General features: G+C 45.9%; 2 protein-coding genes across 5 annotated transcripts in view; one reads left to right on the forward strand and one right to left on the reverse strand.

Annotated features, from left to right (window-relative positions):
• LOC148454306 (uncharacterized) overlaps window positions 1-27599 on the reverse strand; it is a 256305-nt gene that overhangs the window by 93187 nt on the left and 135519 nt on the right. The window contains exon 8 of one of the 3 annotated variants that reach the window (XM_088461062.1): window positions 23385-23749. In XM_088461062.1, the coding sequence (XP_088317188.1) occupies window positions 23385-23749 (365 nt within the window). Of the gene's footprint in view, window positions 1-23373; window positions 23780-27599 lie in introns of those variants that run through there. The other 2 variants (XM_088461060.1, XM_088461061.1) reach the window with 2 other exon arrangements.
• LOC148454308 (uncharacterized) overlaps window positions 1-27599 on the forward strand; it is a 193666-nt gene that overhangs the window by 16763 nt on the left and 149304 nt on the right. The window contains exon 7 of one of the 2 annotated variants that reach the window (XM_088461069.1): window positions 854-3334. The exons of the other annotated variant lie outside the window; for it this stretch is intronic. Coding sequence (XP_088317195.1) covers window positions 854-1671 — 818 coding nt within the window. The 3' untranslated portion in view covers window positions 1672-3334. Of the gene's footprint in view, window positions 1-853; window positions 3335-27599 lie in introns of those variants that run through there. 2 annotated transcript variants of the gene reach the window in all.

A 27599-nucleotide genomic window follows, 5' to 3' on the forward strand; every position in this document is an offset into this window, starting at 1 on the left:
ACTACTATACACCCCCTTATGTGCTGTCTATACCCCTCACCCACAGTATATGCTGCACATTACTACTATACACCCCTTATGTGCCGCCTATTCCCCTCACCCACAGTGTATGCTGCACATTACTACTATACACCCCCTTATGTGCTGTCTATTCCTCTCACCCACAGTATATGTTGCACATTACTACTATACACCCCCTTATGTGCTGTCTATAACCCTCGCCTACAGTGTATGCTGCACATTACTACTATACACCCCCTTATGTGCTGTCTATACCTCTCACCCACAGTATATGCTGCACATTACTACTATACACCTCCTTATGTGCTGTCTATACCCCTCACCCACAGTATATGCTGCACATTACTACTGTACACCCCCTTATGTGCTGTCTATACCCCTCACCCACAGTATATGCTGCACATTACTACTATACATCCCCTTATGTGCTGTCTATACCTCTCACCCACAGTATATGCTGCACATTACTACTATACACCCCCTTATGTGCTGTGTGTACCCCTCACCCACAGTGTATGCTGCACATTACTACTATACACCCCCTTATGTGCTGTTTGTACCCTTTACCCACAGCATATGCTGCACATTACTACTATACACCCCCTTATGTGCTGCCTATACCCCTCACCCAAAGTATATGCTGCACATATGCAGAGTCCATGAAATAGCCAATGCTAACTGACGAGGGCTCTTTATATTTTAAGACAAGAGTCATCTTTGTTATTTTGTAAATGTATCATAATTACTTGGAATCTGGAAAAAGAAACAAAACCACTAAAGAACTTAGTAATTGTAGGAATTGTATCCATACATTTTATTTTATTCCCAACAGATGGAGGCACAATCAAGAATACCTCGGAGGGAGATATCATTTTGTGTCCACATCTTATAATAGAAGATCACATCAGACAGGGTTCTCCAGGAGACCTCCCTATTACTCTAAATTTGCTTCCAGTAAGTCACAGCGCAGATATATCATCTGGTCCCTCTAATCATGGAGAATGTTCCCCTGATACCTCCAATATTGCTACTCACAGAACAGCTCACAGCGGTAATAAAGACTTTCTCTGTCCTGAGTGTGGAAAATGTTTCACAAGGAAAACAACTCTTGTTATACATCAGAGAACGCATACAGGGGAGAAACCATTTCCATGCTCTGAGTGTGGGAAATGTTTTACAGCAAAATCATATCTTATTACACATCAGAGAAGTCACACAGGGGAAAAGCCATTTCCATGCTCTGAGTGTGGGAAATGTTTCAAACACAAATTACATCTTGATAGACATAAAAGATGGCACACAGGGGAGAAGCCATTTCTATGCTCTGAGTGTGGGAAATGTTTTAAAGAGACATCAGATCTTATTACACATCAGAGATATCATACAGGTGAGAAACCATTTCCATGCTCTGAGTGTGGAAAATGTTTCACAGAGAAATCAAATCTTTTGAAACATCTAAGATGTCACACTGGTGAGAAACCATTTACATGCTCTGAGTGTGGGAAATGTTTTACTGCAAACTCAAGTCTTCTTAGACATCAGAGATGTCACACAAGTGAGAAAGCAATTTCATGCCCTGAGCGTGGGAAATGTTTTACACAGAAATCACATCTTGTTACACATCAAATAATTCATAAAAAAACGAGCTGATAGACATAAAACATAATATTTTAAATAATTCAAACACTTCAAATGTTTTTGCTAATCTATTGTGTTTTGAGTACCAGTAGTAGCATATTGGACAATACACAGCGCCATCAGTAGACAAAATATTGATACATTTTGCACACAACAATCAACCTGTAATAAAGGTAAGTATATATTACACAGTCATGGACAACAGAACGAAATAGACAAAGGAAAGAACAGGGAGGAAAAGATGTTATCAGGACTGCGACTATTTCAGTACATAAAGATAGACTACTTTTGCCAAAGTTCCATTGTGGTCGTTGGAGGAGCTATCCTGCTTGCTGGCATGCTTCTCATTCAGGGGATAGAGTGTTAGGGTGATCATCTATTCCCCAGGTGTCGTCAGGTTGTGGGATTCCTAGATTGCTCATTATTTCAAACCTGATTCCATTTGGGTCACATGTTCTGAAACTTCCTATGGATCACAGACCTCTAGTATAAAGCCTGTTACTGTGTCTCAGTGTCTGTGCAACGTTGCTTTCAGGTCTTTTCTTGGATTCCTGCCAGATCCCCGTTGTGCCTGTGGATTGCTGTGGACTTTGTTACATTCCAGATGAACTTCTGATGCCAGTTACCCGCTGCACTACAGAGCCCAGCATTCCTATTGTCTAAGTATTGCTTTTTGCTCCATCATTGTGCATTCATCATTTTGCTGCACTTTACCTGTTGTTTTTCTGTTCCTGTGGATATTGAACTCATCCTTGTTACAGTTGTCAACTGTACCGTTAGTGTCATCTCTGCATCACAGGGCTCAACCCTGCTCCGAACCCTAGCCACACTACAGGGCCCAACCCTGCTACAATCTTCTCCGCATCACGGGGCTCAACCCCGCTACAATGTTCTCCACATCCCGGGGCTCAACCCCGCTACAATCTTCTCTGCATCACGGGGCTCAACCCCGCTGCAATCTTCTCTGCATCATGGTGCTCAACCCCGCTCCGAACCCTAGCCACACTACAGGGCCCAACCCTGCTACAATCTTCTACGCATCACGGGGCTCAACCCCGCTACAATCTTCTCTGCATCACGGGGCTCAACCCCGCTACAATCTTCTCTGCATCATGGTGCTCAACCCCGCTCTGAACCCTAGCCACACTACAGGGCCCAACCCTGCTACAATCTTCTACGCATCACGGGCTCAACCCCGTTACAATCTTCTCTGCATCACGGGGCTCAACCCCGCTACAATCTTCTCCGCATCACGGGGCTCAACCCTGCTCCGAACCTTAGCAACACCACAGGGCTCCGCATCATGGCGCTCATCCCCACTCCGTACTCTAGCCATGTTATAGGATTTAACCCTGCTCTGTCTTCATTATACCACAAGGCTCAAGTTTGCTTCATCTCTCACTCACTGCAGGTCTCGGCCCTGTCCCGGAACTATATTATTCTGCAGGGCTCGCTCTGCTCCGGATTTCCATTACTACAGGGTTCTACCCTGGCCAAGGTTCTCAATGCCATCCTGAGGTATTAACCTCATACTGGACTCTGGGTTCCCTACCACGTTAGTTCTTATATGTTAAAGACTGTGTATATATTTGGGGATTCTCTCCTATACTTATTATTGCATATATGAATCTCTGCGCTGTTTGAGACTTTATAATAGACCTTGCTGATTATAATTCTTTGGTGAATAAATTCTATTTTACTTTTATCCTGTGCTACTGAGTTTCATGGAAAGGTCATTCCTAAGACCACCCCAGTTTTTTGTGCCTAGTAGGCCTGCCTCCCTCCAGGAGTCTCAAGTGTCGGCAGCCGTGACAGATGTCCTTTGTGTTTCTAACCGAAAGCAAGTAGTCCTCAGTCTCCTTGTACTATAGACAAGAGAACCATGTGGTGACATATTCCCAATGTTAGCCCATCGTGGAGAACATCACATCTTCTATCTGATGTTATACGTATGTGATGTAATGAGTTACTGTAATTGTCATTACATGTGTGTGATGGGGATAAGTGAAGCATAGATTATAGTAGCACACTGCCTGTTATATACTCACACACACACACAGTGCTATGTATGTCCTCTCATCACTCTGCATTTCATTCCACTGACCAATTGGGTCAGATGTAGTCATGTGTCTTATCAGCCAGACTATATCTTACCATTCAGTCTTAGGGGGCAGCTAGCTGAGGGGGCAACTAACTGTGGTAATACACAAAGTCTGCAATAACTAAGTGGGTTTTCTAAACAGTGTAACAAACATTGATCACCATCTGTGATCAGGCAATTTCTTAATCAACCTTGAGATTTGTTTATGTCCTGTCCTACAAATTTCAACTTTTAATACAAAATCAACCTGTATTAAAAATAGCTTTTTCCTATATCACTCCATGGTATCTTCTCTAAGGCTATTACATCTGTCACTCTCCCTGTATGTCACCCCTCTATACACATTGCCTCCTCATTACTCTACTCCCCTCTTATATACACACATGAGCTTTTTCCTATATCACTCCATGGTATCTTCTCTAAGGCTATTACATCCGTCACTCTCCCTGTATGTCACCCCTCTGTACACATTGCCTCCTCATTACTCTACTCCACTCTTATATACACACATGAGCTTTTTCCTATATCACTCCATGGTATCTTCTCTAAGGCTATTACATCCATCACTCTCCCTGTATGTCACCCCTCTGTACACATTGCCACCTCATTACTCTACTCCCCTCTTATATACACACATGAGCTTTTTCCTATATCACTCCATGGTATCTTCTCTAAGGCTATTACATCTGTCACTCTCCCTGTATGTCACCCCTCTGTACACATTGCCTCCTCATTACTCTACTCCCCTCTTATATACACACATGAGCTTTTTCCTATATCACTCCATGGTATCTTCTCTAAGGCTATTACACCCATCACTCTCCCTGTATCTCACCCCTTTGTACACATTGCCTCCTCATTACTCTACTCCCCTCTTATATACACACATGAGCGTTTTCCTATATCACTCCATGGTATCTTCTCTAAGACTATTACATCCGTCACTCTCCCTGTATGTCACCCCTCTGTACACATTGCCTCCTCATTACTCTACTCCCCTCTTATATACACACATGAGCATTTTCCTATATCACTCCATGGTATCTTCTCTAAGGCTATTACATCCATCACTCTCACTGTATGTCACCCCTCTGTACACATTGCCTCCTTATTACTCTACTCCCCTCTTATATACACACATGGGCTTTTTCCTATATCACTCCATGGTATCTTCTCTAAGGCTATTACATCCATCACTCTCCCTGTATGTCACCCCTCTGTACACATTGCCTCCTCATTACTCTACTCCCCTCTTATATACACACATGAGCTTTTTCCTATATCACTCCGTGGTATCTTCTCTAAGGCTATTACATCCGTCACTCTCCCTGTATATCACCCCTCTGTACACATTGCCTCCTCATTACTCTACTCCCCTCTTATATACACACGAGCTTTTTCCTATATCACTCCATGGTATCTTCTCTAAGGCTATTACATCCATCATTCTCCCTGTATCTCACCCCTCTGTACACATTGCCTCCTCACTAACTAAATCACCCTGTGGGATGGAGCAGAGCAGGACACCTATATACATACACAGGCACTCTGTAATGAGGTCTCATGTGTATTACTACATGATACAAGGCCAGGCCTGGGCTCCCTATTACTACATCACCCTGTGGGATGGAGCAGAGCACAGTAACCAGCTGCACTGCAACTCCCGGTCCCTCGTCACCTGCTGCTCCTACCACTATCAGGAGCGCAGACAGGCCAAGGGCCTTATGTGTATGGAGGAGCTTGGCAGACCGTGGAGGACTTCAGCCATATTCCCCCATGCCCAAAGTTGTCCCTGAGCAATGGCAAGAGGTATTATCTGCCTCTGCAGAATAACAATGTGTGGCAAAATGTGGGGTAGCTGGTGCTTTCCCTGCTAGATAATCATCACACTGACTGCACACACTGCTCCATGCTAACATATTACTGGTGTCAAACAGGGGCTGTGACCGCTGGTGCTTTCCCTGCTAGATAATCATCACACTGACTGCACACACTGCTCCATGCTAACATATTACTGGTGTCATACAGAGGCTGTGACCGCTGGTGCTTTCCCTGCTAGATAATCATCACACTGACTGCACACACTGCTCCATGCTAATATATTACTGGTGTCATACAGGGGCTGTGACTGCTGGTGCTTTCCCTGCTATATAATCATCACACTGACTGCACACACTGCTCCATGCTAACATGTTACTGGTGTCATACAGGGGCTGTGACCGCTGGTGCTTTCCCTGCTAGATAATCATCACACGGACTGCACACACTGCTCCATGCTAACATATTACTGGTGTCATACAGGGGCTGTGACCGCTGGTGCTTTCCCTGCTAGATAATCATCACACTGACTGCACACACTGCTCCATGCTAACATATTACTGGTATCATACAGGGACTGTGACCGCTGGTGCTTTCCCTGCTAGATAATCATCACACTGACTGCACACACTGCTCCATGCTAACATATTACTGGTGTCATACAGGGGCTGTGATTGCTGGTGCTTTCCCTGCTAGATAATCATCACACTGACTGCACACACTGCTCCATGCTAACATATTACTGGTGTCATATAGGGACTGTGACCGCTGGTGCTTTCCCTGCTAGATAATCATCACACTGACTGCACACACTGCTCCATGCTAACATATTACTGGTGTCATACAGGGGCTGTGACCGCTGGTGCTTTCCCTGCTAGATAATCATCACACTGACTGCACACACTGTTCCATGCTAACATATTACTGCTGTCATACAGGGGCTGTGACCGCTGGTGCTTTCCCTGCTATATAATCATCACACTGACTGCACACACTGCTCCATGCTAACATATTACGGTGTCATATAGGGACTGTGACCGCTGGTGCTTTCCCTGCTATATAATCATCACACTGACTGCACACACTGCTCCATGCTAACATATTGGAGATGGGAAAAGCGCTAACATGACATAGGAGTGACTGGATTCCACACGCTACATGCAATGTTTTCCTAGCACCTTTGCTAACGTGTGAAGGGGTGATACACTGTATATTAGTCTACATATGATATTAGCGGACCCATTCGTTTGTGGGGGTTTTTTAAGTATAAGACATATAAAACAATATAACAAGTAAAGAGAGTGGCCATGTGAAACCGGTTGAGTGCACAATGTATGTGTTAGGTATATCGGTTTATTCTTTAAAACTCAATATTGAGATAAAAAATAATATGTATTTAATGATACTTCGCTTAGTTACTTAGCACAAGACCAACATTCAGTCCCTGGAATCCCAACACTGGGAAGTAGATGCTCATCTGGAACTTTGTACATGGAAGACCAGATAAATAAATTTACACAATATTACAATGCAGCATGTATATATATATATATATATATATGTACATACTGCACAATATCACAATGTGTCAGGTATATATATATATATATTAGTAAATACTGCACAATATTACAATGCATCAGGTATATATATATTAGTACATACTGCACAATATGACAATGTAGCAGGTATAATTATATTAGTACATACTGCACAATATTACAATGCATCAGGTATATATATATTAGTACATACTGCACAATATTACAATGTATCAGGTATAATTATATTAGTACATACTGCACAATATCACAATGTAGCAGGTATAATTAGATTAGTACATACTGCACAATATGACAATGTAGCAGGTATAATTATATTAGTACATACTGCACAATATGACAATATAGCAGGTATATAAATATTAGTACATACTGCACAATATCACAATGTATCAGGTATATATTAGTACATACTGCACAATATGACAATGTAGCAGGTATATAAATATTAGTACATACTGCACAATATCACAATGTATCAGGTATATATTAGTACATACTGCACAATATTATATTTTCAAACAGATCTTTATAGCATCATAAGCTCAGGAAAGAGCCAGAGAGAAAAGTGTATTTAAATATACAGAAATATACACATAGTGGGGACACCACCCGGAGCACCAGGGACACCCTAAAGAATGTTTATATTTTATTTATTACCAATTATTTATATAACAATATAGGATTAATATTTTGTCAGGAGCCAATTAACCTATCAGTATATTTTTGGAGTACCCAGCGGAAACCCACACAAGCATGGTGAGAACATACAACTCCACTTGTAAACCTGCAAAGATTCTCCAGTGTAAATAAAGAATGGTTTAACAATATCTAATATCTGACAATCAGAATATAACAATATCTAATCTGTGTGATTTCTCTGATGCCTATAAAGAGTTGATTTATGTGTAAAACATTTCCCACACTCAGAGCATGGAAATGGCCTCTCACCCGTGTGAGTTCTCTGATGTATAACAAGATAAGATTTCTGTGTAAAACATTTCCCACACTAAGGACATGGAAATGGTTTCTCACCTGTGTGATATCTCTGATGTGTAACAAGATATGATTTCTGTGTAAAACATTTCCCACACTCAGAGCATGGAAATGGTTTCTCACCTGTGTGACTTTTCTGATGTCTACGAAGTTCTGATTTCTGTGTAAAACATTTCCCACACTCAGGGCATGGAAATGATTTCTCAACTGTGTGTCTTCTCTGATGGATAACAAGATCTGATTTCTGTGTAAAACATTTCCCACACTCAGGGCATGGGAATTGCTTCTCACCTGTGTGACTTCTCTGATGGATAACAAGATGTGATTTCTGTGTAAAACACTTCCCACACTGAGAGCATGGAAATGGTTTCTCACCTGTGTGACTTCTCTGATGTGTAACAAGAACTGATTTGTATGTAAAACATTTCCCACACTCAGGGCATGGAAATGATTTCTCAACTGTGTGTCTTCTCTGATGGATAACAAGATCTGATTTATATGTAAAACATTTCCCACACTCAGAGCATGGAAATGATTTCTCACCTTTGTGACTCTTCTGATGTGTAACAAGAGTCAATTTCTGTGAAAAACGTTTCCCACACTCAGGGCATGGAAATGGTTTCTCACCTGTGTGAGTTCTCAGATGTATAACAAGCTTTGATTTCCGTGTAAAATATTTCCCACATTCAGAACATGGAAATGGCCATTCACCCGTGTGATGTTTCTGATGCATAACAAGAGTTGATTTGTCTATAAAACATTTCCCACATTCAGAGCATGGAAATGGCCTCTCACCTGTATGACGTCTCTGATGTCTAAAAAGCTGTGATTTGTATGTAAAACATTTGCCACACTCAGAACATGGAACTGGTCTACGTGCCTTAGCTGGCTGCTGGGTAATAGGCTTTTTATTCTGATTAAAACATTTGTCATCTATAGAAGAGGGAAATACTTTATCTACTCTAAGAGCTGCGATAGATGCACCAGAAGAACATTCCTCATTATAAGCAGGATCAGGAGATACATCTGCACTGTGAGGTACTGGATGTATAATTGGGGTAATGGGGTTCTCTCTTGGAGAATCTTCTTTGATGTCATTATCTTCTATTTCACAATCTGGAGTTAAAATTAGATTTTCCCTTGAGATATTCCTGCTGTTACCTCCATCTGCTGGGAATAAAATAAATATATGACTGATGCCCCATAAATTTCATTTTTCAATAAAGACTTATCAAAGCTTCTTATATCACTATCAAACTATAAAGGTACAAAGTAAAACTCATCACCTGACATTTTATGCTGCGTTATACATAGAGCAGGGATTACAGCATTATTACAATCATTTGTGCTGGAATTTACTCTGTAACATGACAGCAACATGTGGTGATAATACAGCTATAACATGTGCTGTAATATATCAGACCGGTGTTTATATAAAATTACAGCAGAAATGTGTGAGAATAATACGGGTGACTCCAGGCTTGTAGGAAAGATGCACAATATCCAGGAGAACTGTACCTGCAGCAATGCAGAGGTGTCTCCATCTCTCTATACTACTGTGATTAGCTATACCGCCATGGTGTACTGTGATTAGCTGTACCGCCATGGTGTACTGTGATTAGCTGTACCGCCATGGTGTACTGTGATTAGCTGTACCGCCATGGTGCAAAGTGATTAGCAGTACCGCCATGGTGCAAAGTGATTAGCAGTACCGCCATGGTGTACCGTGATTAGCTGTTCCGCCATGGTGTACCGTGATTAGCTGTACCGCCATGGTGTACCGTGATTAGCTGTACCGCCATGGTGTACCGTGATTAGCTGTACCGCCATGGTGCACCGTGATTAGCTGTACCGCCATGGTGCACCGTGATTAGCTGTACCGCCATGGTGCACCGTGATTAGCTGTACCGCCATGGTGCACCGTGATTAGCTGTGCCGCCATGGTGCACCGTGATTAGCTGTATCGCCATGGTGCACCGTGATTAGCTGTACCGCCATGGTGCACCGTGATTAGCTGTACCGCCATGGTGCACCGTGATTAGCTGTACCGCCATGGTGCACCGTGATTAGCTGTACCGCCATGGTGCACCGTGATTAGCTGTACCGCCATGGTGTACTGTGATTAGCTGTACCGCCATGGTGTGCTGTGATTAGCTGTACCGCCATGGTGTGCTGTGATTAGCTGTACCGCCATGGAGTGCTGTGATCAGCTGTATCGCCATGGTGTACTGTGATTAGCTGTACCGCCATGGTGTACTGTGATTAGCTATACCACCATGGTGTAGGGTCCTTCTTTGTTGGTTTTCCCACAGGGGACACTGGACAGTGTAAAGATGAGTTTTTATGGTGAGAAAATAGTGAGATGTTAAATTGCATAAATTCAACAAAAAATGTCCCAGACCACTCTCAAAAATGGGACCTTATGTCTGTCTAAGGAACGTAACAATAATAACAAGACTGGTCATCCTCTAGTACCAGAGCACACTATGCATAATGTACAGTCCCTGGTCTGCTATAGCTCTCAGAGGCATGTGCATAATGTACAGTCCCTGGTCTGCTATAGCTCTCATAGGCATGTGCATAATGTACAGTCCCTGGTCCGCTATAGCTCTCACAGGCATGTGCATAATGTACAGTCCCTGGTCTGCTATAGCTCTCAGAGGCGTGTGTATAATGTACAGTCCCTGGTCCGCTATTGCTCTCAGAGGCATGTGCATAATGTACAGTCCCTGGTCTGCTATAGCTCTCAGAGGCGTGTGTATAATGTACAGTCCCTGGTCCGCTATTGCTCTCAGAGGCATGTGCATAATGTACAGTCCCTGGTCCGCTATTGCTCTCAGAGGCATGTGCATAATGTACAGTCCCTGGTCCGCTATTGCTCTCAGAGGCGTGTGCATAATGTACAGTCCCTGGTCCGCTATAGCTCTCAGAGGCGTGTGTATAATGTACAGTCCCTGGTCCGCTATAGCTCTCAGAGGCGTGTGTATAATGTACAGTCCCTGGTCCACTATTGCTCTCAGAGGCGTGTGCATAATGTACAGTCCCTGGTCCGCTATTGCTCTCAGAGGCATGTGTATAATGTACAGTCCCTGGTCCGCTATTGCTCTCAGAGGCATGTGTATAATGTACAGTCCCTGGTCCGCTATTGCTCTGAGGCATGTGCATAATGTACAGTCCCTGGTCCGCTATAGCTCTCATAGGCATGTGCAAAGACCGTACAAAATGTAGAAGGAATGAGAGAATTTATACATCTACACCCTACTCAGGACAGGTCTCCAATGATTACTCAGAGTTATTTTCCTCCAGCTCTGACAAATGACCTTTCTACCTTCCTCCCACGGCACAGGCCGGCCCTTATCCTGTATGATGACATTTATACCTTCCTCCCACGGCACAGGCCGGCCCTTATCCTGTATGATGACATTTATACCTTCCTCCCACGGCACAGGCCGAGCCTTATTCAGTATGATGACCTTTATACCTTCCTCCCACGGCACAGGCAGGCCCTTATCCTGTATGATGACCTTTCTACCTTCCTCCCACGGCACAGGCCGGCCCTTATCCTGTATGATGACATTTATACCTTCCTCCCACGGCACAGGCCGGCCCTTATCCTGTATGATGACATTTATACCTTCCTCCCACGGCACAGGCCGGCCCTTATTCAGTATGATGACCTTTATACCTTCCTCCCACGGCACAGGCCGGCCCTTATCCTGTATGATGACCTTTCTACCTTCCTCCCACGGCACAGGCCGGCCCTTATCCTGTATGATGACCTTTATACCTTCCTCCCACGGCACAGGCCGGCCCTTATCCTGTATGATGACCTTTATACCTTCCCTCCACGGCACAGGCCGGCTTTTATCCTGTATGATGACATTTATACCTACCTCCCACGGCACAGGCCGGCCCTTATCCAGTATGATGACATTTATACCTTCCTCCCACGGCACAGACCGGCCCTTATTCAGTATGATGACATTTATACCTTCCTCCCACGGCACAGGCCGGTCCTTATCCTGTATGATGACATTTATACCTTCCTCCCACGGCACAGGCCGGCCCTTATCCTGTATGATGACATTTATACCTTCCTCCCATGGCACAGGCCGGCCCTTATTCAGTATGATGACCTTTATACCTTCCTCCCACGGCACAGGCCGGCCCTTATCCTGTATGATGACCTTTCTACCTTCCTCCCACGGCACAGGCCGGCCCTTATCCTGTATGATGACCTTTATACCTTCCTCCCACGGCACAGGCCGGCCCGTATCCTGTATGATGACATTTATACCTTCCTCCCACGGCACAGGCCGGCTTTTATCCTGTATGATGACATTTATACCTACCTCCCACGGCACAGGCCGGCCCTTATCCAGTATGATGACATTTATACCTTCCTCCCACGGCACAGGCCGGCCCTTATTCAGTATGATGACCTTTATACCTTCCTCCCACGGCACAGGCCGGCCCTTATCCTGTATGATGACCTTTCTACCTTCCTCCCACGGCACAGGCCGGCCCTTATCCTGTATGATGACCTTTATACCTTCCTCCCACGGCACAGGCCGGCCCTTATCCTGTATGATGACATTTATACCTTCCTCCCACGGCACAGGCCGGCTTTTATCCTGTATGATGACATTTATACCTACCTCCCACGGCACAGGCTGGCCCTTATCCAGTATGATGACATTTATACCTTCCTCCCACGGCACAGGCCGGCCCTTATTCAGTATGATGACTTTTATACCTTCCTCCCACGGCACAGGCCGGCCCTAATCCTGTATGATGACATTTATACCTTCCTCTCACGGCACAGGCCGGCCCTTATTCAGTATGATGACCTTTATACCTTCCTCCCACGGCACAGGCCGGCCCTTATCCAGTATGATGACATTTATACCTACCTCCCACGGCACAGGCCGGCCCTTATCCAGTATGATGACATACCTACCTCCCACGGCACAGGCCGGCCGTTATCCAGTATGATGACATTTATACCTTCCTCCCACGGCACAGGCCGGCCCTTATCCTGTATGATGACCTTTCTACCTTCCTCCCACGGCACAGGCCGGCCCTTATCCTGTATGATGACATTTATACCTTCCTCCCACGGCACAGGCCGGCCCTTATCCTGTATGATGACATTTATACCTTCCTCCCACGGCACAGGCCGGCTTTTATCCTGTATGATGACATTTATACCTACCTCCCACGGCACAGGCCGGCCCTTATCCAGTATGATGACATTTATACCTTCCTCCCATGGCACAGGCCGGCCCTTATTCAGTATGATGACATTTATACCTTCCTCCCACGGCACAGGCCGGCCCTTATCCTGTATGATGACATTTATACCTTCCTCTCACGGCACAGGCCGGGCCTTATTCAGTATGATGACCTTTATACCTTCCTCCCACGGCACAGGCCGGCCCTTATCCAGTATGATGACATTTATACCTACCTCCCACGGCACAGGCCGGCCCTTATCCAGTATGATGACATACCTACCTCCCACGGCACAGGCCGGCCCTTATCCAGTATGATGACATTTATACCTTCCTCCCACGGCACAGGCCGGCCCTTATTCAGTATGATGACATTTATACCTACCTCCCACGGCACAGGCCGGCCCTTATCCAGTATGATGACATTTATACCTTCCTCCCACGGCACAGGCCGGCCCTTATTCAGTATGATGACATTTATACCTACCTCCCACGGCACAGGCCGGCCCTTATCCAGTATGATGACATTTATACCTTCCTCCCACGGCACAGGCCGGCCCTTATCCAGTATGATGACCTTTATACCTTCCTCCCATGGCACAGGCCGGCCCTTATCCAGTATGATCACATTTATACCTTCCTCCCACGGCACAGGCCGGCCCTTATCCAGTATGATGACATTTATACCTTCCTCCCACGGCACAGGCCGGCCCTTATTCAGTATGATGACATTTATACCTACCTCCCACGGCACAGGCCGGCCCTTATCCAGTATGATGACATTTATACCTTCCTCCCACGGCACAGGCCGGCCCTTATCCAGTATGATGACCTTTATACCTTCCTCCCATGGCACAGGCCGGCCCTTATCCTGTATGATGACCTTTTTCTTTGTTCTGACTCATGTGAAAGTCCTCTATCAGATACCAAAGACCTGATCCATTTCCTTCCCCAGAATGGACAGAGTATCTAAAATTAAAGTGCAAGCAGCCACTCTGCCTCCAAAGGACAGCTTACACATACATTCAGTTTCTGCCCCACTTGATACCCGTCATTCACATGGATAGGATCACTGCACTGCAACAATCAATGGCAGCTTTCAAATATCCCCATGTGGGAAAACAATTGGTGTAGTCAACTGCCTCCAGCAATATGGGTAGTCTATTATGGTGTTATGAGTTGTCAGCGTGGCTCATCATTTCAGCAGGTTCCGGTCCCGCCAGTTGCTGAGCGACTGAGACACCGGGTGGCCGCAGGGCACTCTGGGTCTGAATTTACTTGACAGCCAGGGCCTGGGTGTACGTGCCTTTACGCACATGCTATTATCATTAGAGGGGCTTTTCCTCTCCTCAGCTGGAGATTGGTTCATACTCTTATTACCCAGGCAGTGCTGCACTTCCACACCGGTGAAAGCTTATACCTCAGTGTTAATGCCTGGTCCATTCCATGTGTATCGTTCTGGTCTCCTGCTCTGCATATGCCCAGACGTGTCTGTTTCCAGTTTACTACGTTCTTGTGGAACTTTAATTATTGTTTCTACCAACTGCAAGTACTACCAAATCTACACAGTGATCTCTATGTGCACCCACAGGAAGCATCCTGAGAGGCAAAGGTATCAAATTCATAGAACCTTAGAAAGGTCTGGACAGAAGACCACATGGCCGCCTTGCAAAGCTGAATAGCCCTGCGCCACAGCGAGCTGCCCACGAGGGACAGACAGACCGAGTAAAATGAGCAGTTACAGAAGGCGGAACAGGAAGGCCTTCCTGAGTGTAAGCTTCAGAGATTGTCATACGAAGCCATCTGGCCAATGTCTGCTTATTGGCTGGCCATCCCTTCTTATGAAATCCGTAGAGCACAAACAAGGATTCTGATTTCCAAAAGGCACTGGTACGGTCCACATAAATTCTGAGGGCACGTACCACATGCGAGCCCTCACCTGCCAAGAGGCCTGGATATTGGAAGGTTGGGACTATAATTTCTTCATTAATGTGGAAACTAGAAACAACCTTCGGAATGAACTCAGTCCGAAGCACCGCCCTGTCCTGGGGAAAAATCAGAACGGGGGCACGACAGGAGAGCGTCCCTAACTCTGACACTTTCCTGGCGGAAGCTATGGCCAGAAGAAAAAGAGTCTTCGCAGTCATCCACTTGAGGTCCACCCAGTCCAAGCGTTCAAATGGAGGGCCCGAAGGACCACAGCCAAGTTCCAAAGAGCCACCGGAGGGACAAAGGGAGGCTGAATCCAGAGGACACCCTGCATGAGTGTGCGAATATCCGGAAAAGGAGCAATCCTTCATTGAGACCAAACTGACAGGGCAGAGACATGTAACTTCAGTGAGGCTAAGCGGAGACAGAGATCCAATCCTGCTTGGAGGAAAGCCAAAACTCTAGGCATCCAAAACACTAGAGGATCGTAGCCTCTGGGACGACACCACTGAAAATAGGTATGCCACACTCTGTGGTAGATGCGAGCAGAGGCTGGCTTCCGTGCTCTGAGCATAGTGTTTACTACAGAGCTGGAAAATCCTTTGGACCTTAGGAGAGATCTCTCAAGAGCTACACAAAAGTTCTGGACCCATTCACATGGCTGGGAGATGACCTTCTGCCCAAGTTAAAATGCGTGACACTCCGTCATTGCTCCCCAACTTCGAGTACCTCCTTGATGGTTGATGTAAGCCACGGTTGTGGCGTTGTCTGACTGAACTTGCACGGGTTTCCCATGAAGTATGTGTCTGGCCAGCTAGAGGGCATTCAAAACAGCCCAAAGTTTCAATATGTTGATTGCAAGAGCAGATTCAACCACAGTCCAACGACCCTGAAAAGGGTGCAGACCAGTTGGTGCGCACCAACCCCGGAGACTGGCATCCATTGTCAGGATCACCCAGTCCGGGATCCAAAAGTGGGATCCCCTGGTGAGATGATCCGTCTACAACCACCAGAACAGGGACAGACGCACCTCTGGAGAGAGCACCATCATCTGTGTCTTTATCCGATGGGGCAAACTGTCCCACCTGGAGAGGATCAGTCTTTGCAGAGGCCTGGAATGAAACTGAGCATATTCCACCAAGTCAAATTTCGACACCATGGACCCCAGAACCTGCATCGAAGTGGATCAACACCCGGCGACTGTGGAGTCATCTGCATACTCGCATCTGGAAACTGGAGATCTTGTCTGCCGTCAGAAAGATCCTCTGCTGTTGAGAATCGAACAGGGCTCCCAGATGGAGCATTCTCTGGGATGGAGTCAGGGATGACTTTTTCCAATTGAATAACCATCCATGTGTTTGAAAAACAGAAATTGTTAGCTGCAGATGGTGTTAGAGTACTACTGGAGACCTACTAACAACAGGAGATTGTCCAGGTATGGAAGCAGTCGGACACCCTGTCCCCGCAGATGGGCCGCCATGATAGCCATAACTTTGGTAAACATCCGAGGTGCAGTAGACAGGCCAAAAGGCAGAATCCAAACTGGCAATGTTGTTGCTGTATAGCAAACCGGACATAATGCTGGTGAGAGGAAGCAATCGGTACATTTAGGTGCGCGTCCTGAATATCCAGCGACACCATAAAATCCTCAGGTTCCATAGCCAGAATGATGGAACATAGGGTTTCCATTCTGAATCGAGGCACCCTGAGGTATTTGTTCAGGGATTTGAGATTGAGGATAGGCCGATGGGATCAGTTTGGCTTCTGAACAAGAGAGTAGAGTAATAACCTGCCCCCCTCTGAGATGACGGGACCGGTAGTATGACCCCTGCTTGGAGCAAGACCTTGTCCTTGTCTGAAGAAGAGCCTGTGCAAAAAAATTGGTGGGGAGGCCTTCTGCGAAATGCGAGGACATATCCCTGAGAGACCACTTCTTTTACCCAAGTGTCAGTGGTGGTTTGACACCAGCACTGAGCGAACTGAAGAAGACGGCCTCCCACCCTGGGATCCCCAAGGGAAGGTCTGTCCTGTCAGGCTGAGGGCTTATCCTCGGACTTGGAAACCGGATGTCTTGTACTCCAGGCCTGCTTCTTGGGCTTGGCAGTCTTTTTGGGGACTCACCGCCTGGGGAAAATTTGTCCTTTAGGCTTTCCCTGGGGCTGAAAGGACCAAAAGGATGAGGCCCGTGGCCTTGTAGCAGTAGATGCTGAAGGCAGAAAAGCGGACTTAGCAGCTGCTAGCGCGTCAACAATCTTGTCCAAGTCAGGTCCGAACAAGATTTCACCATTATAAGGCAAGCATTCTAATCCCTTCTTAGAATCAGCATCTGCCCTCCACGAGCGCAGCCACAAGGAACGGCAAGCTGACACAGCAACAGCCGAGATTCTGGAAGTGAAGAGACTTCCACCCAAAGCAGCTTCTCCTAAGTATGCAGCTGCATCACAGAGGTTACCCACCAGCGTCACCTGATTTCTGGAAGCATCTGTAGTAAAAGAGTCATCAAGGGAGTCTGCCAAAGATTCCATAGCATTGGCAACCCATGAGATAGCCCCGGGGAGCTGCTCCTGAAAGAGTAAATAGCTTTCAGGCACACTTTCACCTTCCTATCCGTAGGATCTTTTAGAGAAGAAATGGAGGGCATAGGTAGTGTAGCACTCTTAATTAAGCGCGTAACATGAGAATCCACCGCAGGAGGTAATTCATACTTAGTACAGTGTTCCTCTGGGAAAGGGTAACAGTAGGCCAGGCGTCTCTGAGGCTGGTATCGCTTCCCAGGCGATTGCCATGCCACCGCCATATGATCCACTAGCTGATCTGATATAGGAAATTCTGCAGAAGTAACCTTTATTTCTTTGATCAGAGCATGTCTGGACCGAGGAGCTGGTTGTTCTTCCTCAATGACTAGGACAGAACGGACAGCTCATATGAGAGAAGGAATATTTACCTTAGACCTCGTCTCCACCTCCTGCGGAGGGGAGCCAGAGTCAGAGGCATCCACAATTTCTCCGTCATCCGATGACATCTCAGACTCAGGGCCTGATTCAGACCCATTCGCTAGCAAGCGTTCACTCGTACCTAGCGATGTTTTGCAATATGCGCATGCATCGCAGTGCGCGAACCAATCCGAGCGATCAGGAAGCGTACACTCGCTGCACTTAAGACAGCCCAGCAGAGTGAGTGACAGGAGAGACCGTTTGTAGGTGGTGACAGGGGCAGGCCACTACTAACGGGGGAGTGGAGGCGTGCTTGAGAACTTCACAGCCGTTTCAGAGGCGTGCATAATTAAAAGGCAGCGTCATAGTGCATGTCACTTGGTGGGATTTCACTCTGAAGTGCTCGCAGTGCTTGTGGTAGTGTATAGTCAACCACAAGCGCTGTGTTCGCATCCGATGGTTACATACACTTCCTGGAGATGACGTGCACAAGTGGGCGTCTGCATACACAAAGTGATCGCACGCCAAGACTTAGTAGGGGTGCTTATGCCTTGTGATCATCTGCCTTGCTGGGTGTGAGCCAGATTTGCATATGCTTTAAACGAACGTACGCATCTAGCGAGCGGGTCTGAATCAGGACCTCAGTTCGTAGTGTGGACTGAGATGATGGCATATGACGTTAAGGAGCTTTAAGGGGTTCTTCATCCTGCAACATGGCCTGGAAGGCAGTAGAGGTGGCCGCCAGGGCTCTGCACTGAGGTAGCAAGAGTATCTACTCATGGTGGAGGTACATGCATGGCTATAACCTGTTGAGGCAATCCCTGTAAGGGAATAACAGATTGCTGTGGGAATCCCGTAGGGGGGAAAACAGCTGGTACCGCAAACGGGCCACAATGGATGTCCTGACCTGAACAAAGGAAGCCCAAGGGGGCTCCTGCATGGTGACTGAGACATTAGAAGGGCCTGGTGGAATATAATACTTCACACATAATCCATCCTGTACCATCTCCCCCAGCACATGACCTGCATGATAACAGTATGGGCGCAGGAATGGGCACATTATCATCACTTTCAGACAAAGTGGCAGAGAATAAAGCACACAATATGGCACTGAGTATAATGTAACCCCTGAGTAAATCTGATACCAGAAGGTAAACAAAATACTGCTCCTGACTGATGATTTAGGAAAGCTGCAGGAACACAAGCTTAAATATGGCACAGCGCAACACACACAGTATGTGACAAACCACACAAATATATATATAAATAAATGTGAGGTATCAGAAACACCCTGACAACACCTTGTACTGTTAGGGCATTAGAGAGAAAGAAAAGGTATAGTAATATGCTGACAGTGTAGAGAAACCCAGACAGACAGCGCTAGCACAAGTCACATACGATTCAGAAATAACCTGCAAAATGGTGCTAAAAATCAACTACGCAAACTCATTGTCTGGTAGGCTATAGTGCTACATACGCTGACCAGGGGTGAGGTATGTAGGGGGACATCCTGAGAGAGCTGCGACTTGCCACTGAAAGAAAATGGCCACCGGAGAGCTCAGAGGGGGCGTGTCCAGAGGAGAGCAGCTCAGTGAAGCCAGACCACGCAGGAAAGGTGTGCTGAGCTGAGGAGCCGCTTAAACATGGGAGCTTCCTCCTCTGCCTAGTGATTAACCCCTGGGATGCTGGTTCCCGCACCAATGGTGTCCCTGATGGTCTAAAGGAGCCTGCGTTCACCCCCAGGACCTCCGGTTTGTCCCGAGACCGGAGGTATCGACTGCTGCAATGCGCGGCTCACCGCGAGTGGTGACCCGTCTTACCTTTGTCCCCTGGATCCGGTCGCAGTCTGGGCAGCACGGGAGCCTGTGCTAGCGAGACTCCAGTTGCCCACCGAGAGCCCCAGATCAGTACTGGGGTCGCGGCCCGGAGGGGTGGTGGAGTGACGGTGCAGACGTCCAACGCACTGTCTGTCGCTGTGCACTCAAGTTACTAGAAAAAAATCTAAAAAACAAAAGTTGAAGGGCTGCTAGGCAGCCTCCCGCCGGGCACCAAACAAAACTAAGGTGCCTCTGGCTCGGGCGCAGGGTGTAGGGAGAGTGACCCAGTGCATCGTGGGAGTTAGAAATGAACTGCATGGTGCCCGGATGTCCAAGCCATCACCTACACCCCAAGGTCTTCCTGTGGAGCCTACGGACTCTGAAGAAGAAATTAAGGACTTCCTAATCCAATACCCGATTCCCGAGTCCCTGGACAGTCTCATGCAGCTAGCAATTAAAATTGACAGGCGAATTAGAGAACGAAAGATGGAAAGATGGTCGTCTTGTGCCTCTGTATCTACTACTCAGGAGGATTCTGTAGAACCTATGCAGATTGGAGCATTCCAGATTTCTGCAGAAGAGAAAAACAGGAGACGGATACAGGATTATACCTCTATTGTAGTGGCAAAGTTCAGTGTTCAAAATTGTCCTACAAAGTCTGGAAAAGACAAGGCCTAAATGAAATGGAAGGGATTAATTTAGGTATACGCACTGTCTCTTCCAAAAACTCTGTATTAATTCCTGCCCAGATGTCTTTCAACCAGGAGGACTGAGATTTCTCCCTTTTAAGACAGTTTTGCTTAGGCTATTGGTATTCTCACTCTGGATATAACTCCAGCCATTACCATCTGTGGCCTTGATGGTAACCCACTTTTGGATGGCAAGATTTCTTTGCAGACACCCCCAGTTCTTTAGCTATTGATGCTCTTCACACTGGGACTTTGAGCTTCTATTTGGTACAGTGTCCTATGGTTCCTCTGATTCTCTGTCATCCTTGGCTGAGGGTACACAACTCTGTGATCAATTGGTAGACTAGAGAGATTATGCAATGGGGTACCGATTATGTTAATGGGTGTTTGTCTCTACCTCGCAAAGTGTACAAGTTCCAGAAGGACTACCTCCCCAATACCACAAATTCCTGGAGGTTTTCTCTAAAAACAAGGCAGATACCTTTCCTCCCCATCAGGATTACGATTCTGCCATAGAGTTGATGCCAGGTACTCGGTTGTCTAAAGGTAGGCTGTATGCCTTGTCCATTTCAGAAACTAAAGCTATGGAGAAGTACAACCAGGAGAACCTTATTAAGGGGTTCATCCGACCCTCCAAGTCACCGGTGGGTGCAAGGCTTTTCTTTGTTGGAAAAAAGGATGGCAGTCTCTGGCCCTGCATTGTCTATAGGGGTCTGAACAAAATCACAATTAAAAACACTCGTTACCATTAATTTCTGTGTTGTTTGACCACCTCAGAGAAGTTACAATTTTCTCTAAAATCTACTTGCGGGGTGCATATAACCTAATCCGCATCAAAGACGGCGTTTAACACTCATTCTAAGCACTATATCTGGTGATGCCCTTTGGACTCTCTAACGCTCCTGCTTTCAAGATTTTATCAGAGATGTGTTATGTGAATTCTCTGGGAGATTTGTGGACGCCTATTTAGACAATATTTTGATTTATTCTCAGTCCTTGGAACAACATCACAGTCATGTCCAGCAAGTTCTGATAAAACTCTGTGAATATCACCTGTATGCAAAACTTGAAAAATGCGACTTTGAGGTCAAAGAAGGGTCTCTCCTGGGCCATGTCATCACTGCTTAAGGGTTCTCCATGGGCCCTGGAAAACTTCAATCAATACTCTACTGGGAACAGCCCAATAACCTTAAAGCTATACAGAGGTTTTTGGGTTTCGCTAACTATTATAGGTGGTTTATTCCAGCATTATTTGTTTTGGCTGCTCCCATCATCCTTGACAAAAATAAAGGATCTGAGGCTTGCAATTGGTTCCCACAAGCAATCCAAGCCTGTGAAGCCTTAAAACAGGCCTTAATCTCAGCACCAGCTCTTCTCCATCCAAATACAGAGTTACCCTTTATCATTGAGGTCGGAGCCTCCAGAGCTGGAGTGGGAGGAAATCTATCTAACAAACTCCATCCTTCTTACCTGCCTCCCCTTGTGTCCAGCTGTGGCCTCTGGAAGGTGAGTGCAAAACACTATGGAGCCAGCGGCATAGTCTCTAACCCAACTGCTGATGCTGCCACCATGGCACTGGGGTTGCTAGAGCGGCAGTGAGAGAGTGCATAGGAAGCCTTTCACTGCCTGCTCTCTAACCAATAAAAATAAAACAAACTAAAGAACGGGGGACAACTTAAAAAGTCAACCTAGTAAATGATGCCTGCTCCTGCAGTCACCAAACTGAATACTGGCTGGCAGTCGGCTGAGGGCGGGGTATAGAAGGAAGCCCTGGACTGCTGGGTAATTAAAATTAACTATTTAGTGCCAAGACTCTCCTCTACAGGTGCTACCCTTCGTCCTCCCTGTGCCCCATAATGGAGAAGGAAGAAAGGGTTCAAGCCTTCCAGAGATTTAGGAAGCCCTCACACCCTAACATGGTTCTACCAGTGTTGATTTAAAAATGCTTAAATGCAGGAGAGCAGGAGTATAATAGGGGCTGATGGCTCCTGATGTATGAGATACACCAGAGAGTGTGGGGAGGAGACTGGTCAGATCTCTGGGCTGGTAACAGTGACATGATGTGAGGGAGAGAGCAGGAATATAATAGGGGCTGATGGCTCCTGATGTATGAGATACACCAGAGAGTGTGGGAAGGAGACTGCTCAGATCTCTGGGCTGGTAACACACAGTAACATGATGTAATGGGGAGAGCAGGGGTATAATAGGGGCTGATGGCTCCAGATGGGAAATATACCAGAGAGTGTGGGAAAGAAACTGGTCAGATCTCTGGGCTGGTAACAGTGACATGATGTGAGGGAGGAGAGCAGGAGTATAATAGGGGCTGATGGCTCCTGATGTATGAGATACACCAGAGAGTGTGGGGAGGAGACTGGTCAGATCTCTGGGCTGGTAACACACAGTGACATGATGTGAGGGGGAGAGCAGGAGTATAATAGGGGCTGATAGGTCCTGACTCCCCCACTTGGCAGATACATTTAACTCTTTAGGCTGTACTGAAAGAAGAGGGTGTAGGATAAGAGATTGTTGTAGTGACTGAGTAAGGAGAATATGTGACTATTTTCTGTAATAAGTGTTTATTACTCACCTGTGCTGATATCTGTAGGGATTTCCTCCTCCTTATACTGCTGATCACCCCTCACATATGTCTCTTCTTCTCCCTCTATATCTTCTGCCTTATTATCATTCACATACGTCTCTTCTTCTCCCTCTGTATCTTCTGCCTTCATATCAGTCACATACGTCTCTTCTTCTCCCTCTATATCTTCTGCCTTATTATCATTCACATACGTCTCTTCTTCTCCCTCTGTATCTTCTGCCTTCATATCAGTCACATACATCTCTTCTTCTCCCTCTATATCTTCTGCCTTCATATCAGTCACATACGTCTCTTCTTCTCCCTCTATATCTTCTGCCTTCATATCAGTCACATACGTCTCTTCTTCATCCTCCATATCTTCTCCCTTATTATCAGTCGCATACGTCTCTTCTTCTCTCTCTACATCTTCTGCCTTTATATGAGTCACATATGTGTCTTCTCCCTGTAAAACTTCAACCTTTATAAATGCCAGACCTTCATCCTAAATAACCCACAACACAAAAAAATTATTGAAGAAAGTCTGATTAAATTACATGAAATAAAACAAAAGAATATCAGTATATTAGACACACACAGCTTCTCTACAGATCATATAGTGACAATCACTGTGGTATAGTGGTGAGACCCTAAATCCCATCTACCTGATGCTCCTGTGGGATCCTGTGATTCTCCTCTGTACAATCCTGTGAATAAAGAGGATGGGGACATATCTCTGGGGTATTTTTGTTACTGGGTCCATCTGTAGAAGACACACAGGGACTGAGTACATTGTATATATGTGATTATCAGGTGATGTGTGTATATAGGGCGCCCCCATACCTGCTCTCCCCTGTACAATAAATTACAGTCTCCTCTTACCTAGTAATGTGAGGGGCCGGTGATTCTCCATCATCACGTCCTTGTACAGACCCGTGTTCCTCTATATACTCTCCCTCCTGCATGGAGACATAGACAGTGACATCCTAATACCTTATAGGAACCTGACACACACAATGATACAGTCATCACCCAGACACATCCCCTGGTGTTACTGTATAATGTCCCATTCCCAGCAGTCACCTCTCCAGTCATCACCCAGACACATCCCCTGGTGTTACTGTACACTGTCCCATTCCCAGCAGTCACCTCTCCAGTCATCACCCAGACACATCCCCTGGTGTTACTGTATAATGCCCCATTCCCAGTGGTCACCTCTCCAGTCATCACCCAGACACATCCCCTGGTGTTACTGTATAATGTCCCATTCCCAGCAGTCACCTCTCCAGTCATCACCCATATACATCCCCTGGTGTTACTGTATACTGTCCCATTCCCAGCAGTCACCTCTCCAGTCATCACCCAGACACATCCCCTGGTGTTACTGTATAATGCCCCATTCCCAGTGGTCACCTCTCCAGTCATCACCCAGACACATCCCCTGGTGTTACTGTATAATGTCCCATTCCCAGCAGTCACCTCTCCAGTCAGCACCCAGACACATCCCCCGGTGTTACCGTATAATGTCCCATTCCCAGCAGTCACCTCTCCAGTCATCACCCAGACACATCCCCCGGTGTTACTGTATAATGTCCCATTCCCGGCAGTCATCTCTCCAGTCATCACCCAGACACATCCCCTGGTGTTACTGTATAATGTCCCATTCCCGGCAGTCACCTCTCCAGTCATCACCAAGACACATCCCCTGGTGTTACTGAATAATGTCCCATTCCCCGCAGTCACCTCTCCAGCCATCACCCAGACACATCCCCTGGTGTCACTGTATAATGTACCATTCCCAGCAGTCCCATCTCCAGTCATCACCCAGACACATTCCCTTGTGTTACTGTATAATGTCCCATTCCCAGCAGTCACCTCTCCAGCCATCACCCAGACACATCCCCTGGTGTCACTGTATAATGTACCATTCCCAGCAGTCCCATCTCCAGTCATCACCCAGACACATCCCCTGGTGTTACTGTATAATGTCCCATTACCAGCAGTCACCTCTCCAGTCATCACCCAGACACATCCCCTGGTGTTACTGTATAATGTCCCATTCCCAGCAGTCACCTCTCCAGTCATCACCTAGACACATCTCCTGGTGTTACTGTATAATGTCCCATTCCCAGCGGTCACCTCTCCAGTCATCACCCAGACACATCCCCTAGTGTTACTGTATAATGCCCCATTCCCAGTGGTCACCTCTCCAGTCATCACCCAGACACATCCCCTGGTGTTACTGTATAATGTCCCATTCCCAGCAGTCACCTCTCCAGTCATCACCCAGACACATCCCCTGGTGTTACTGTATAATGTCCCATTCCCAGCAGTCACCTCTCCAGTCATCATCCACACATCCCCTGGTGTTACTGTATAATGTCCCATTCCCAGCAGTCACCTCTCCAGTCATCACCCAGACACATCCCCTGGTGTTACTGTATAATGTCCCATTCCCAGCAGTCACCTCTCCAGTCATCATCCAGACACATCCCCTGGTGTTACTGTATAATGTCCCATTCCCAGCAGTCACCTCTCCAGTCAGCGGCTGAATGATCTTGTTGGTGAGTTCCACGATCTTCTGGTCATTGTGTCTCTCATGTATTAGTGAATGAGATGGAGGCACCGTGATGGGGCTCTGAGTCCTGCTCAGTCCTCCTGAGACATGGGGACGGCTGCTGGGTGTCTCACACTCACCGGATGTCTTCTTCACTACTGTGTAATCCTGAGTATTGGGGGAGACAACAATGAAATGGTCAATTAAACCTCACCTAAATGGGGCTGTTCACTCATTTGCATAATATACAAGTAGACTACTGCTTAGACTTAAATGGGTGGATGATTTGGGTCCATTAGAGGATGAAGAGTGGTCTTTAATGCTGAAAAGCCCTCTGTCTGCCACCTCTGCAGTGCGATTTCAACAGATTCAGTTCTTTTTATTACACAGGGCGTATCTTACCCCCTTATTACTGAGTAGATTTGGGTCTGGTGCATCTGGTAGGTGTCCTAAATGTTCTACTCCATAGTGCTCATTTTGGCATCTCTTCTGGGAGTGTTCTGCTGTCCGGGTGTTTTGGTCCCAAGTCACCAACTGTGTCACCAACACGGGAGGTGCTATTCCCCTTTTATTCCCTGAAATGCGTATTTTTGGTTTGGGTCTCTTGAACAGGGTTCATCGTTTAACGGGCCAATACGTAATTAATGCATTGACTCTGGCCAAGTTTTGTATTGCCCGTACTTGGATAGCATCTAGAGGCCCTACCTTTGCTGAGTGGTGTGGGCTGATAAATGTAGTAGTGGGGCATGAACGATTTCTATATACTAGATTGTAATTGTAATCTCAAATATGATTGTATTTGGGGCCCATGTATTGCTTCTTCCCATTACATTGCTGGAGGGAGTGAGATTTCAGACACTGATGGTTTGGCACCCAGCGGGACGGCACAATAATGTATGGAGTCTTTCCTTGTGATTTTTCGGCTGAGAATTATTTCATGCAGATATAAATTTTGTTTTATTTATTATATATTGGATATGACATACTTGTATTAATGAGTCCATGGGCCAAATGTAATAGGATGAGAGTTTAGAAAGTGAGAGTTTCTCTGACACTTTTTAAACTTTGCCAATGTAATAGAGTCCAAAAACAAAGTAACAGAGTGAACTTGCATGTTTATTTAGACTTAAAAAACTCTCACGATTTAAAATCTCATTCAGATGTTTTCCCATTTTGAAGATAAAACTCAACCAATGTGACAGGTTACTGCTAAACTCTCACATTTTCTAAACTCTCACCCTATTACATTTGGCCCTATATGTTAATGGCTGAATATTATGATTTTTGGCTGATATATATATATATATATATATATATATATATATATGTGTATATATAGATTGAGTCTCCCATATCCAAATATTCCGAAATACAGAATATTTTAGGATGACTAAGATAGTGAAACCTTTGATTTTTGATGGTTCAATGTACACAAACTTTGTTTAAGGCGTACACTAATATTAGAAATAAAGTATAAAATTACCTATAGGCTGTGTGTATAAGGTGTATATGAAACATAAATAAATTTCATGTATATACACAAACTTAGTTTGATCCACAAAATTATTGAAAAAATTGTATAAAATTACCTTCAGGCTGTGTGTATAAGGTGTATATAAATCATAAATGCATTCTGTGTTTAGATTTGGGCCCTATTCCTAAGACATTTCAATATGGTATGCAAATATTCCAAAATACGGAATATTCCGATATCCAAAATACCCCTGGT

This window comes from Taudactylus pleione, unplaced genomic scaffold (genome assembly GCF_031769625.1).
Source record: "Taudactylus pleione unplaced genomic scaffold, aTauple2 ptg001010l, whole genome shotgun sequence".
Taxonomy (NCBI): Eukaryota; Metazoa; Chordata; class Amphibia; order Anura; family Myobatrachidae; genus Taudactylus; species Taudactylus pleione.